The sequence below is a fragment of the Microcebus murinus genome, chromosome 2 (assembly GCF_040939455.1).
Source record: "Microcebus murinus isolate Inina chromosome 2, M.murinus_Inina_mat1.0, whole genome shotgun sequence".
NCBI classification, from domain to species: domain Eukaryota; kingdom Metazoa; phylum Chordata; class Mammalia; order Primates; family Cheirogaleidae; genus Microcebus; species Microcebus murinus.
The window spans coordinates 38,488,608-38,501,479 of NC_134105.1; the positions used below are offsets into that span (position 1 = coordinate 38,488,608).

The 12,872-nt window shown below is 37.4% G+C and overlaps 1 protein-coding gene across 2 annotated transcripts in view; it reads right to left on the bottom strand.

Annotated features, from left to right (window-relative positions):
• FAF1 (Fas associated factor 1) overlaps nt 1-12,872 on the bottom strand; it is a 482,102-nt gene that overhangs the window by 292,947 nt on the left and 176,283 nt on the right. For both annotated transcript variants that reach the window (XM_012776173.3, XM_075998246.1), the window contains one exon: nt 6,226-6,317. In XM_012776173.3, coding sequence (XP_012631627.1) covers nt 6,226-6,317 — 92 coding nt within the window. The remainder of the gene's footprint in view (nt 1-6,225; nt 6,318-12,872) is intronic.

Consider the following 12,872-nt stretch of genomic DNA (forward strand, 5'->3'; position numbering starts at 1 on the left):
AGACCCAGACAACCCGTAGAGACTTGAAGGATCGCCCCCTTCCAGGTAGCGACCTGACCTGGTTCACGGATGGAAGCAGTTTCATCCGGGACGGACACAGGTACGCAGGGGCGGCCATAGTAGATGACCAAGGTAAACTTGTCTGGGCGGCATGCCTTCCGCAAGGGACATCTGCTCAGAAGGCAGAACTAATAGCGCTGACGGAGGCTCTTAGCCGGGCCCAAGGAAAAGGGCTGACAGTGTACACTGACAGCCGCTATGCCTTTGGGACTGTGCACATACATGAGGCCCTCTACAGGGAAAGGGGCTTCATCATGGCAGAGGGAAAGGAAATTAAGCACAAGCCTGAAATACTTCACCTACTAGAGGCTGTTTTGCTGCCAAAGGCAGTGGCGGTAGTCTACCCCGGGACACCAGAGCGGGGATTCCGTGAAAGCATGGGGCAATTGGAGAGCGGACGCTGAAGCTAAGAAGGCTGCAGAAGACACTCGGCAGCCAAACATCCTGCACCTTAGCCTGCCACCCCCAGGCATGGGATGGTTGCCTCCTCTGCCGGACTATTCCAGTGTAGATGAGGTCTGGGCATCAGAGCAGCTACGTGTAAGCAAAAGTGAAGATGGCTGGCTGCGGGACGAAGGGCATCGCCTAATAGTGCCAGAACTCTTAGGACGCCACCTGTTAGAACACCTGCATCAGACCACACATCTAGGGAAGAGAAAGATGCTGCAACTGCTGGACACTGCTCAACTAAGGTTCAGGTCACAAGGACGGTTGCAGATGACATCGTCAGAAGCTGCCGAGCCTGTCAGGTTATGCAGCTGGGGAGGATCAGAGGGACCCACGTAGGTATGAGGGAAAGGGGGAGGCAGCCAGGATTATTTTGGGAAGTGGATTTCACAGAGGTCAAGCCTGGGAAGTATGGGTATCGTTATTTACTAGTCATGGTAGATATGTTTTCCAGATGGGTAGAAGCCTTCCCTACGAAAGGAGAAACAGCTTTGACAGTAGCTAAGAAAATATTAGAAGAAATAGTCCCCAGGTATGGACTGCCGGAAGGGATAGGATAAGATAATGGACCTGCGTTTGTCTGTCAGGTTAGTAGTCAAGGGCTGGCCCAGGCTATGGGGATAGATTGGAAATTACATTGTGCATATAATCCCCAGAGCTCTGGGCAGGTAGAGAGAATGAATAGAACAATAAAAGAGACCCTGACTAAATTGGCCCTGGAGACTGGCGGAGACTGGGTGACCCTCCTTCCCTTCACCCTGTTCTGAGCCCGGAACACCCCTTATCACTTGGGTTTAACCCCTTTTGGAAATCATGTACGGCACACCCCCTCCTGTAGTTCCTAGGATGAGCCCTGAGGCTCTTCCGGGACATCCCAAAGAAGTGTTACAAGCGGTGCAGGCTCTGCAACATGTCCACAGTCAAGTATGGCCAGCCCTCCGTGCTATCTACCGGCCTGAGGAGGAGGGTGCCGGACACCGTTTCACCCACACCAGCCGGAGGACTGCGTGTGGGTGAAACGGCATAACAGCAGAACCCTTGAGCCGAGGTGGAAGGGCCCCTATCAAATTATTCTTGTTACCCCCACTGCTCTTAAGGTCGATAGAATAGTAGCGACCTGGATACAGCACTCCCACGTGAGACCTGCTAATAAAAAGACCAGGAGCGGTGCCAGGACCAGTACAGAAAGCAACTGCAGACCCGAAGAATCCTCTGAAGACCAGACTGACCCGAGAGGCGGCGACAGCCCAGGACTGCTGACACAGACTTGGACTGGGGTTGTGGCATCTAAAGATTGAACTGGGTGACAACATGGATGGGTCACGGTGGGGGTTGGTTGTTGTGTTTTGGGGATGTTGTATTTTTGGTCTAATGTTTTTGGGGTAGAGACCTACAGCTGTACTTACCGCCCCGAACCCCCGCCAACCCCATAACCTTACATGGGTCTAAAGATTACTGTATAATGGTGTTAGTTTTCCCAAAAATAATATACCACACTGAGGAGACAATGTATGAGGGCATAGTAGGGCGAAGAGTCACCAATCTAATTTTTAAAAGAAAAAGAGAGCCCTTCGCAGCCATAACCCTGGCTACTATTTTTGGCTTAGGGACAATAGGAGCAGGAACTAGTATCTCTTCTCTGGCAATGCAGCAAAGAGGGTTTAATACTCTGAGGGCAGCTGTTGATGAAGATATTGCAAGGATAGAAGATTCAATCTCAAACCTAGAAAAGTCACTAACCTCCCTATCCGAGGTAGTGCTCCAGAACTGGTGGGGGTTAGATCTAGTATTCCTCCAGCAAGGAGGACTGTGTGCTGCCCTCAAAGAAGAATGTCATTTCTATGCAGACCATATGGGAGTTGTTACAGAATCTATAGCTAAGGTCAGGGAAGGGCTTGCCCGCTGCAAACGGGAATATGAACAGCAAGCAGGTTGGTTTGAGTCTTGGTTTAACAGTTCCCCCTGGTTAACAACGCTACTATCCACCCTACTAGGCCCACTCATTATGCTAATCTTAGTCCTTACTTTCACGCCATGTGTAATTAATAGACTAGTAGCTTTTGTGAAAGAACGGATAAACACTGTCCAGCTACTAGTATTGCAACAATATCAGCAGCTACAGTCAAGTGCTATAGAACTAGAGCACCTAAGAGACCTTGAGGACGAGCAGGAGTGCTGGTCTGCTACCTAGAGAAAGGGAGGAATGTAGGACAGAGGAAGGGCAGAGGAGTTTTTCCAATTGTCGGGAATTTACTTGGGTGGGACAATGAGCTAACCGCAAACTTTTGCTTCCGGTCATTGCTTGCTTGCTACGCCGCTGTATGGGGAATTATGGGATGAGGTCATTGAAACACGGGCGACTGGCCCATCAGGCAATAGAGGGCAACCAACCCGCCAATTATTTCAAAAGGCAATAGTGGGCAACCAATCATTTTAAAGGTCAACGCATGATCCATGCGTAGTCAGCTTGTGCACAGTGGGGATAAAAGGCATGCTGTTGTTCCGGTCGGGGTCCTTGCCTGCGAGAGTGGCCACTGCGTTGGTGCTCTGGGGCTTGGACCCTGGCTAGCCAGAAAATAAACCTCCTCTTGTGTGATTGCAAAAAAAAAAAAAAAAAAAAGAAGCTGCCTTTGAAATAAAGCTCTTGGTATTTCTGTCAAGAGTCTGAAAGCTATATAGATTTCCAGAATACCACAATCTTCAGAGTCAGAATATTTACTGTTCAATGAAAACAATGAAAACAATCTACTCTTCTAAACACCTCAACTTTCTTATTCATTTTCAGGATAAGACAATAAGAGGATAAAATTTCTCAGGATAAAATTTCCTCAGGAAATTTCCTCAGGAAATCATAATTACCTTTTATTTTCTCCTTTTTAGATTACAAATTAGGTTATAATTTCCTCAGGAAATTTTATCCTATTATCCAGGAAATTTTATAGATTTCTTCATCTATAAAAAAGATGCACTAAAATAGACCTGCATCCTTACAGAATTGTTATAAAAGTCAAGTGAAATTTGAAAGAAAAGAATTACTATTGGTCTTTATTAGCATACATAAATCATTTCAATTATTGTTCTTTATAATTTGCACTTTCACATATAATGTAGCACCGTTGCTTACTGAATTTTTACAACCACCCTGACAAATGCAAACAATGCTTCTCATTATGTACACGAAAAATCTAAGGCCCTAAGCCAACTTGGAACGGGAATCCAAGTTTTTCTCATTATACTTTGATATTTTTTGTCACAAGAGATGAATTATAACCATATTACTTTTCTGATTTGGTTACAATAAATTTTGTTTAGGAGTGACACTATAATACTAATGTTGTCTAGGCCCTTGAGAGAAGACTAAAAATACTTTATAAAGAAAGAGGCTAATGTTTGCCACTGTGCTGGAATTGGAATGGTAGAATCCAGGAGCAGGCCCATATCATAGTTCTACACAATTAACAGGCAGTTTATCCTCCAGTTCCCCTCCATCTTCCAACATCTACTGAACTCACATCAGAGAAAAACATAACAAAATGAGAATTAAACCAATTAAGTATCAAACAACTGCCTAAATCAAATATACCACTTTTTAATAAATCTCCTATCTGAGATGAAGAAAGGAATGGGGATAATATGTACATAAACCTGCCCATTTTCCTCTACCAATTTCAGAGTAGATCTGTTAATTTGCCAATTCCCAAAGACAGTCCTAAGAATCATAATTACCTTTTATTTTCTCCTTTTTAGATTACAAATTAGGTTATGAATTACAAATAAGATTTCTATGAATCCACCAACTATAACAAAATTCTGCAAAAAGAAATCAATTTGATTCATTTATGGAATCTAGTACAAAGCAAACTTATCTGTCTGCCATTTTTAATATGATATGCTGTATAACTCACTAAGAAATTAGTTTTGGGCCTCCACTATACAGTTAAAATGTCAAAAATTATTTTTATCTAGTAAAACACAAAATGAAAAATCACAAGTTAAAAATAATTATTACTATTAGTCTTTAAGGTTCTACATGGATTTTATTTTGTTTTTTTAAATTATCTCCCATGAAATCAGCATTTAAGATATGTTACTTAAAAACTCTAGATTTATCAAAAGATATGTTGGATATTTAAAAACTCTAGCTTTATCAAAAGATATGTTGGATATGTTGGATATGCACTACAAGAAGTGAACCCTGGCTTTTTAGTTAGGTTTTAATAAAATGTGCACTAACAGGACTTTTATATCAGCAGGAGTGTCCATTTGCCTCTCCTCCCGCTACATCTTTTGTTTGACTTTGAATTTTTCTCTCTTATTGTTCCAACACAAGAAATAGCATCATTATAACGTACTGAAAATCCACAAAGCCAACTAGGAAAACTACTTTAATGCTATGTGAAGTATTCATTTTCCAATAAACACTGCATATCAGCAGCATTGTAGGTCCCTGCTTGTCTAGGGATTGAGTGACTGGCAATCAAACTAAGGTCAGCCACATGGCAATGAAGAACATTTCCATTAGCCTGGAAAGACATTTTGATAAATCCATTTAATCATGCTACTGGAAAGCAATAGATTATAAACAATGATGTCTCCTGTCTGCTTTTAATTATGTGGATTACATATTATATGACAGTGATTACACTTTGTTAACTAACCTACAAAATAATGTTCTACCTGATTAGATACAGAACTATAACTCTCTGTTTAACTTAATCTCATCTGAAGTTTTATATCAACATTACTATAAACACATGCAGTATAAGTCTGTAGTTTATAATTTTGTAATAGTATACAAATTCCACTTCCTACTAATATATAATCTAAACACAGTAGAAGATAAAGAGCAATCCAAGAAATCTTTAAATTCTTAACATGAATAAACTATTAATAAATGATTAAATACAATTACATTAGATTTAACTTTTCAGTTCAGTGATTTCTACTTTAGTGAAGCCGAATTTAATTTTCTTTTTGTTTCTAGCTTCCTAAAAATAAAGATATTTGGTAAATGGTGGTGGTAAAACATTGACAATATTCAAAGTTTAGTGGCTACGAAAAATGACCAAGTTATATTTAAAAGAAAAAATTTGTTTGAAAACTGTGAAAATCTAAAAATAACAAACATAATTCTGGAATAATAATGTATGAAAAGATTATTCACAAAAATTATTTTCTATCACTAGTATAATCATTTACTATAGATTGGTTTATCTAGCAATAAATATACTAAAATAATATGATCATTCTATAACTGTATTGAGTTCCACTGTGAAAACTGAAAAAATGAGGTCCTCTATTCCAAATAGAAGAAAAACCTTAATAAAAATTTTATATCAGTGCTTTTCAAACTTTATTCTATAGAGCCCAATGAATTTTACTCAAAGGTAATGTCTTCTTAGCAATGACAGAGACTGGGGTTCCATTTACACTTTGTCTTCCCTCCAACTCTAATCCTTCTCCTTTGATCACAGAAGTACCATTTGACTATTTTTTATATATCAGAGTTTTGCTAAAGATTTTCTTTGGATTAGAAGATTCCACCACTAAAACAAATAAAATTCTAGACCAAATAGTTTGAAAACTGATATACTTAATGTAGTCGCTAAGTTAAAACTTCAACAAGACTTTCATTTAATTTTGATGTTTCTATATAACTTAAAGCAATTTAACAATCAAACTTTCATTTCAGATTCCCAGGAAAAGTAAACACCTTACCCAGCATGACTAGATGATGAAGGTGGTGGCAAGTCTGGTGTAAGGACATAAAGACTGTTGTTTTTTGGCAAATGCAGTGATTTTAGGACCGTCTGAAAAAGAAAAACAAAAAATGAATGTTGATTGTGCATTACTAATTTTTACTGTCATTCTTAAAAATTGGTAATTTTATAGTTTGATTTTTCATCTTTTAATAATTTCCCAAATAGGGTAATGCAAAAGAACTGCTAAATCCAAATAACCTTAGTTCCTCTACGTATCACAAGGTAGCATAAACCTGAATGTTAAAATAATATATAAATTCTTGAGCTCATGAAGAGATACAAATAGATAAGAACAAAGTTGGGACTCAATAATTTCTTCACTGAAGAAGTGTATCCTTGCAACTAATATGCACTTCATTTCAGAGTCATTACGGAAGAAAATTAGCAATATAGGTTTTCAGAGATCATTGGACTTTGAAAAAAAGTCATAGAAAGTACTTCAAGCCAATGCTTTTAAAGATGAGGAGATACAGCCTCAGAGGTTAAGTAATTTGGATATGGACTTTAAAAGTGTTACTTGGGTCACTTTACTCTTAACTCCAGGTATCTTTTTTGTTAAAGGTCTCTATTGGGAGCGACTTAACTACTCTTTGGCTACATATGACCTACTATCTTGATAACCATAAAAATTTCATTAAATTTCTTTACCATAAAACTCATATACAGTTCAAACTCCCAATCTGATGGTAAAAACTTACTGAAGTACTTCAAACTTTTTTGACAGCAATAAACATTAACAAATACATTTTACATTTCTACATTGTAAGCTAGGACATACATTTATTCAACAGATATTTATTGAGCCACCTACTACTCGGTACCAGGGCTACTCTAGCCATTGAGGATACAGCAGTGAATTGAATAGCCTAAAATAAAATCCCTGATATTATGGAGCTTACATTTTAGTAGGAATAAGTAAAATAAGTAACCCTGTATAGTCGAATATTAGAGATAATTTTTTTGACTAAACATAAAGCAGGGAAGGCAGATAAACAATGTGTGGGTGTGGTGCTTTGTAGTTTTAAACACAGTAAACAGGCTGGGTCTCACTTGGAGAATGAAATATTTGAGCAAAAACCTAAAGGTGGAAGAAACAAACCACGAGAATATATAGAGAAATAATATTGTGGGCAAAGGAAACAGCCAGTGCAAAGTGTTTAAGGAATAAGAAGGTGTCCAGTGAACTTGGAGCCAAGTAAGCACTGGTAGGAGATAGGTCAAGAGAGGTAACAGTGATGGTGAAGACAGGACAGTGGCAGCTGCGTTGAGAATGGATGGGAAAGAGGTTGACAGAGGAGGGCAGAAGAACATAGTGGGGTAACAAAATAAACTAAGACTGATGGTGGCTTAAGCCACTGTGATAGCAGTAGAAGTGGTGCAAAAGCACTGGGTGAAGTTGCCATATCAACTGATATGGGGAAAACTGCAAATGAAGACTTCCATTTTGGACAAGGTAAGTTTGAAATGTCTATTAGACATTCAAATGGAGAAGAGAAGTTAGCAGCTGGATATACCAATCAGGAATCAGGGAACATTTCTGGGATAGAGATATAAAATGGAGAGTGCATATAAATGCATTTAAAAGCCATGAAACTGGATAAGATCACCATTGAATTTAGTAATGGAGTGGTTGGTGATTTTGACAAGAACACTAGCAGATCCCTGCTTAGAGACTAGGCTCAATAAAATAGAGGAGAGGAACTGGGGAAGTCAAATAAAAACAAGTCTTTAGAGGAAGTTTTGTTATTAAAGGGACTACAGAAATGGAGCCATTGATGGAAGAGGGGTTGGGATCAAGGTGTTTTTTTTGTTTTGTTTTGTTTTCCTTTCCAGATGGAAGAAATAACATCATGTTTGAATGTTAATGGTAACAATCTACTACAGGAAAACACTGATGGTCCAGGAGAGACAGGGAAGAAGTCTCTGAATAGAGATGGAGAATGTAATCCAGAGCAAAAATGGAGGTTTGGTCTTAGATAGCAGCTTGGGCAGGGCACTAGAGCAAAAGGAGAGAAAGGAGAGTATGTGGGTAAGACGCAGATAAGTAAACAGAGACTGAATTGGGAGCTTTAAAGGACTCTCTGAAGTGGAAGCATTAAGGGACTCTCTGAAGATCATGGTCATGAATTTAAAGATATATTAATAGTATGATTTTGTTTGTCTCTTGTCACATTTAGACAGAGAGTTGGATTTAACCAAGTAAGAATTCTGGTCAAGCAAGGACCTTGAACCAAGAGTGGAGAGTATACACAAGAAAAGTAATTATAATGACTGACTGGAATTTAACATAGTATAAGAAATGGAGGACACAAAAGAGGTAATAATGATGAAAAGAAGATAGAAACAATAGATTAGAGTGTAAGTAGAGCTGAAGGATTGTTGGAGTTAGAATACTAAAAGAAGCAAGCTAGAAAGGTAAGAGATGATGAGCAGGAGATGGGAAGCTTGAAATTAAGATTTGAGTGTTAAAAGACACCTGCACTCAAATGTTTATAGCAGCACAATTCATAATTGCAAGGCTGTGGAAACAGCCCAAGTGCCCATCAATCCAAAAATGGATTAATGAAATGTGGTATATGTATACCATGGTGTACTATTCAGCTCTAAGAAACAACGGTGATATAGCACATCTTATATTTTCCTGGTTAGAGCTGGAACCCATACTACTAAGTATCCCAAGAATGGAAAAACAAGCACCACATATACTCACCAGCAAACTGGTATTAACTGAGCAGCACCTAAGTGGACACATAGGTACTACAGTAATAGGGTATTGGGCAGGTGGGAGTGGGGAGGGGGGGTGGGTATATACATACATAATGAGTGAGATGTGCACCATCTGGGGGATGGTCATGCTGGAAACTCAGACTTGTGGGGGGTGGGGAGGAAAGGGCATTTATTGAAACCTTAAAATCGGTACCCCCATAATATGCCAAAATAAAAAAAAAAGATTTGAGTGTTGTTGTCATTATTAATACTTGATAAAACATTGAGAAGATATACACAGCTGAGGGAGGGTGGAGAAAAAGATCTTTGTAAGGGAGAAATTCAAGGAACTAAGAGACCAACATATTGGAAGAATCATTTACAAAGATATTAAAACTATTAATACTAAGAATTAATACAGAAATCAATTATAAATAGGAATTAAAAATAATCAGGAAATGAGGGGAGCTGACTTCAAGTCATAAGTTATAAGTCAGTGATATAGTCTTTTGACATGAAATTTAAAGATGAAGGAAATTTAAAGAGGAATGACAGATAATACTCTGAAACTAAAAATGAGGAACAATGAGGAGATATATTTTGCCACTTATTCCAGTGGTATGAGGGTTGACAGAGAAAAATAACTAACACTGAGAAGAGAAACAATTGTCCTCAGGAAGATGGATTTTAGTCAAAGAAAGATAGTGAAAGGAAATGTACATGAAAAAGGTTGACAACAGTAGAAATTTTGCTAATAATGAATTTGTTCCACAGGGCATAGCAAAAAGGTTTCAGATATTGCAGAGAAAAAAGGATAGAGACAGGTATGGAATGTGCAGAGACTGTGGAGATTTGAGTGAAGGGTAACCCAGGAATTTTTGGACTCCATTCAGTGACAGGCACAAACAGGGAAAAAGCATAATGAAATTAGTCCTGGTTGAATCAATGCAAATAATAATGGCAAGGCTGAAAGTATTAGAAAGCAAGGAGGTGTGGAGGTCTAAAAATCTTTCTTAACCTTGCAGATGGAGGCAAGCATGCCTGGAGGAGCAGTCTCACCCAAACATAGAACATCAGGAAATTATTCTTGACCCCTCCATTAGAGGGCCCTTCTTACTAAGTGCACAGTCTTACACCAAGGGTATTGAGTCTAACTCTTAACTCATATTAGTTATGTGTTAAATAAAAAGAAATATATACTTTCCTTTATTATTTGAAAAACACTCTGACATTTTCTATTGTATTCTGGGTTTTACTTTTATTTTTTTAAATGCTGTCTATAACCCGTTCAATTAACTTCATAACCCACTAATGGTTTGTGGTCCATGGTTTGAAAAAAATAGCATATTAAGCAATTACCTATAACTTCATAATCTACCAGGATACACTGAAGTCCTGAAACTTTTTATCAAATATGTGATGCCCTTTTGAAATTGATGTGTTATCTCTGTAGAGTTAACATGCAAACAAACAAAACATGCACACATAGGAAAATCATTTCTGTCTCTTTATCTTTTAGTATTTTACTTTGTGAATTACTGATAAATGCTTAGTCTTACCACTTCATCAAATCATTACTATCTTTTTGCCATGCCACTATCCTAAAAGATTTTCTATTAAATCTGCCCTGCAAAAGCACATATGGCATGAATAAATAAAATGGACACTTTCCTTAAGTCATTTACTCATGAATTCATTCCATGAACATTTATTGATGCCTCTTATACCAGGCACTGGATATACAATGGTGAAAGAAATAGATATGGTCCCTCTACTCATGCTGCTATGATGGAGAATGCTGGGATGAAAGCCAGATTAGACACAGAGGCCTTGTTGGAGAAGGTAACATTAAGCTGAGACTTGAAGGATGAAAAAGAGCCATCCATGTGAGGAATTCAGGGTAAAGCATTCCAGACAGTTGAATAGCATTTGTCAGATAAAGATGTAAAAAGCATGAGCCTATTAAAAGATTTAAAAGGAGATTTCTATGACTGCAGCATGGAAAGTGAGGGTAAGAAAAGCTCAAGATAAGGTTATAGAGGTGAGGAGAGGCTAAAGAATGTAATGCCTTTTAAACTATGGTAAGTAGTCTGAATTTGATTTGAAGTGCAATAAAAAGCTATGTTTTAACAGGAGAGCAATATAATTTATGTTTTTGAAAGATCACTCTGGATGCCATGTGGAGAATGCATTAGAAGAACCCATGAAAGGAAGGTAACACAAAAATAATGACATTTCATACTGAACAGTCAAGACATGATAATGGCCTGGATTAGGCAGTTGCAATAGAAATACTGAAAAGTGGCCATGGTTAAGATATATTTTGGAGACAGACTCAATAGGACTTACCAAAGGGTTAAGCATTACAAAAAATGAGAAAAGACTGACAAAACACTTTTGGATTTAGTAGTGTCTACAGAGTGCTCCCATTTATTGGGAAAAATTAGTAGAGAAGTAACATAGAAGGGAAAATTAAGAGTTACATCTTAAACATGTTAAGTTTGAGATGCTAATAAGATATGCAAGTACAAAAATCAATTATCAATTTGGATATGTGAAGTAGAAGTATGGGTTGGAAATATACATTTCAGGGCAATCAGAAAATTAATGGCATGGGAATATATCAGAAAAGAGTATAAAGAAGTTAGTAACTAAAAGTATTATTTGTAACAAAGACTATGTTTAAATATTAGAATATATAGCTTGAAGAACATTTTCAAAATGATTGCCTTTTTCTTCACAAACTTCTGAAAATACCATGCAAGTTTGATTCATACCCACAGGTTTCACAATGAATGAATGCATAAATAATACAGCTACACAAACAAATTCATTTTGGTATTTTATTTCTGTCAAGGCTGTTGATTTACTCAGCACTTTAAAAAATTTTTAATCCATGTATCAATTAGAACAGTCGTGCAGCACCAGGGGACAGCAAACCCTGGCCCCTGGGACAAAATTTAGCCTGCTACTGAATTTGTCCCACAGTCTGTTTTTGTATGGCCTGTGAGTTAAGAATGGTTTTTACATTTTTAAATGGGTGGAAAAATAAAGCAAAAGAACATTTCATGACACATGAAATTACTTAAAATTCAAATTACTGTGTCCATAAACAAAGTTAAATTGAAACATAGTTATGCTTGCTTTTATACATTTTTGTCTATGGCTACTTTGACACTCCAAAGCAGAATTGAGAAGCGGTAACAGAGACTATATGGTTCACAAAGCCTAAAATATCTACTACCTGGCTCTGCACAGAAAAAGCTTGCTGACTCCTAACATGGCACATCACTAACTTGTATCTAAACTTACAAATCTCTTGCCAACCTGAAATTCCTATAAATATTGAAATACTCAGAGCATCTCCATATTTCAAATGAACTCAGATACAAGTACTTATCAGCACAATGTCTGCCAGAAGCCACTGACAATTAAGAAAGGAAGTTGAAGATTCTAAGTTTATGCTTGGTCATTAAAATAATGACTCAGTAACTAGTGTAAAAAAAAAAAATTGATATTTCTACCTCAAACATCTAAAACTTTAGAGCTAACTAATTTTTTTCCCCTCCTTCCCCACACTCTCTGTAAAAAAAAAAAAAAAAAAAAAGAAAGTGTATGAAAGATTTTATAACAGGGGCTGTTACTGGGTCCTTGAAAATAGCCACTGTTTCCTTAAAACTGAAACACTCTACAAATTTTAAAGTATAATTAATTCCTGCCTCTATCTGCCACCATCTGAGTAAACAAAGAAGAATTCTTACCATTTAAATTCTCCAGGTTTTAAAAATTTCCTATTATTATCTTTGTTTCATAATTAATACTTGGCATAAATATATCTGTGTGACTTCTTTCAGGCCAATATGTAATTGTTCATTAACTTATTATTCCAAGGCACTC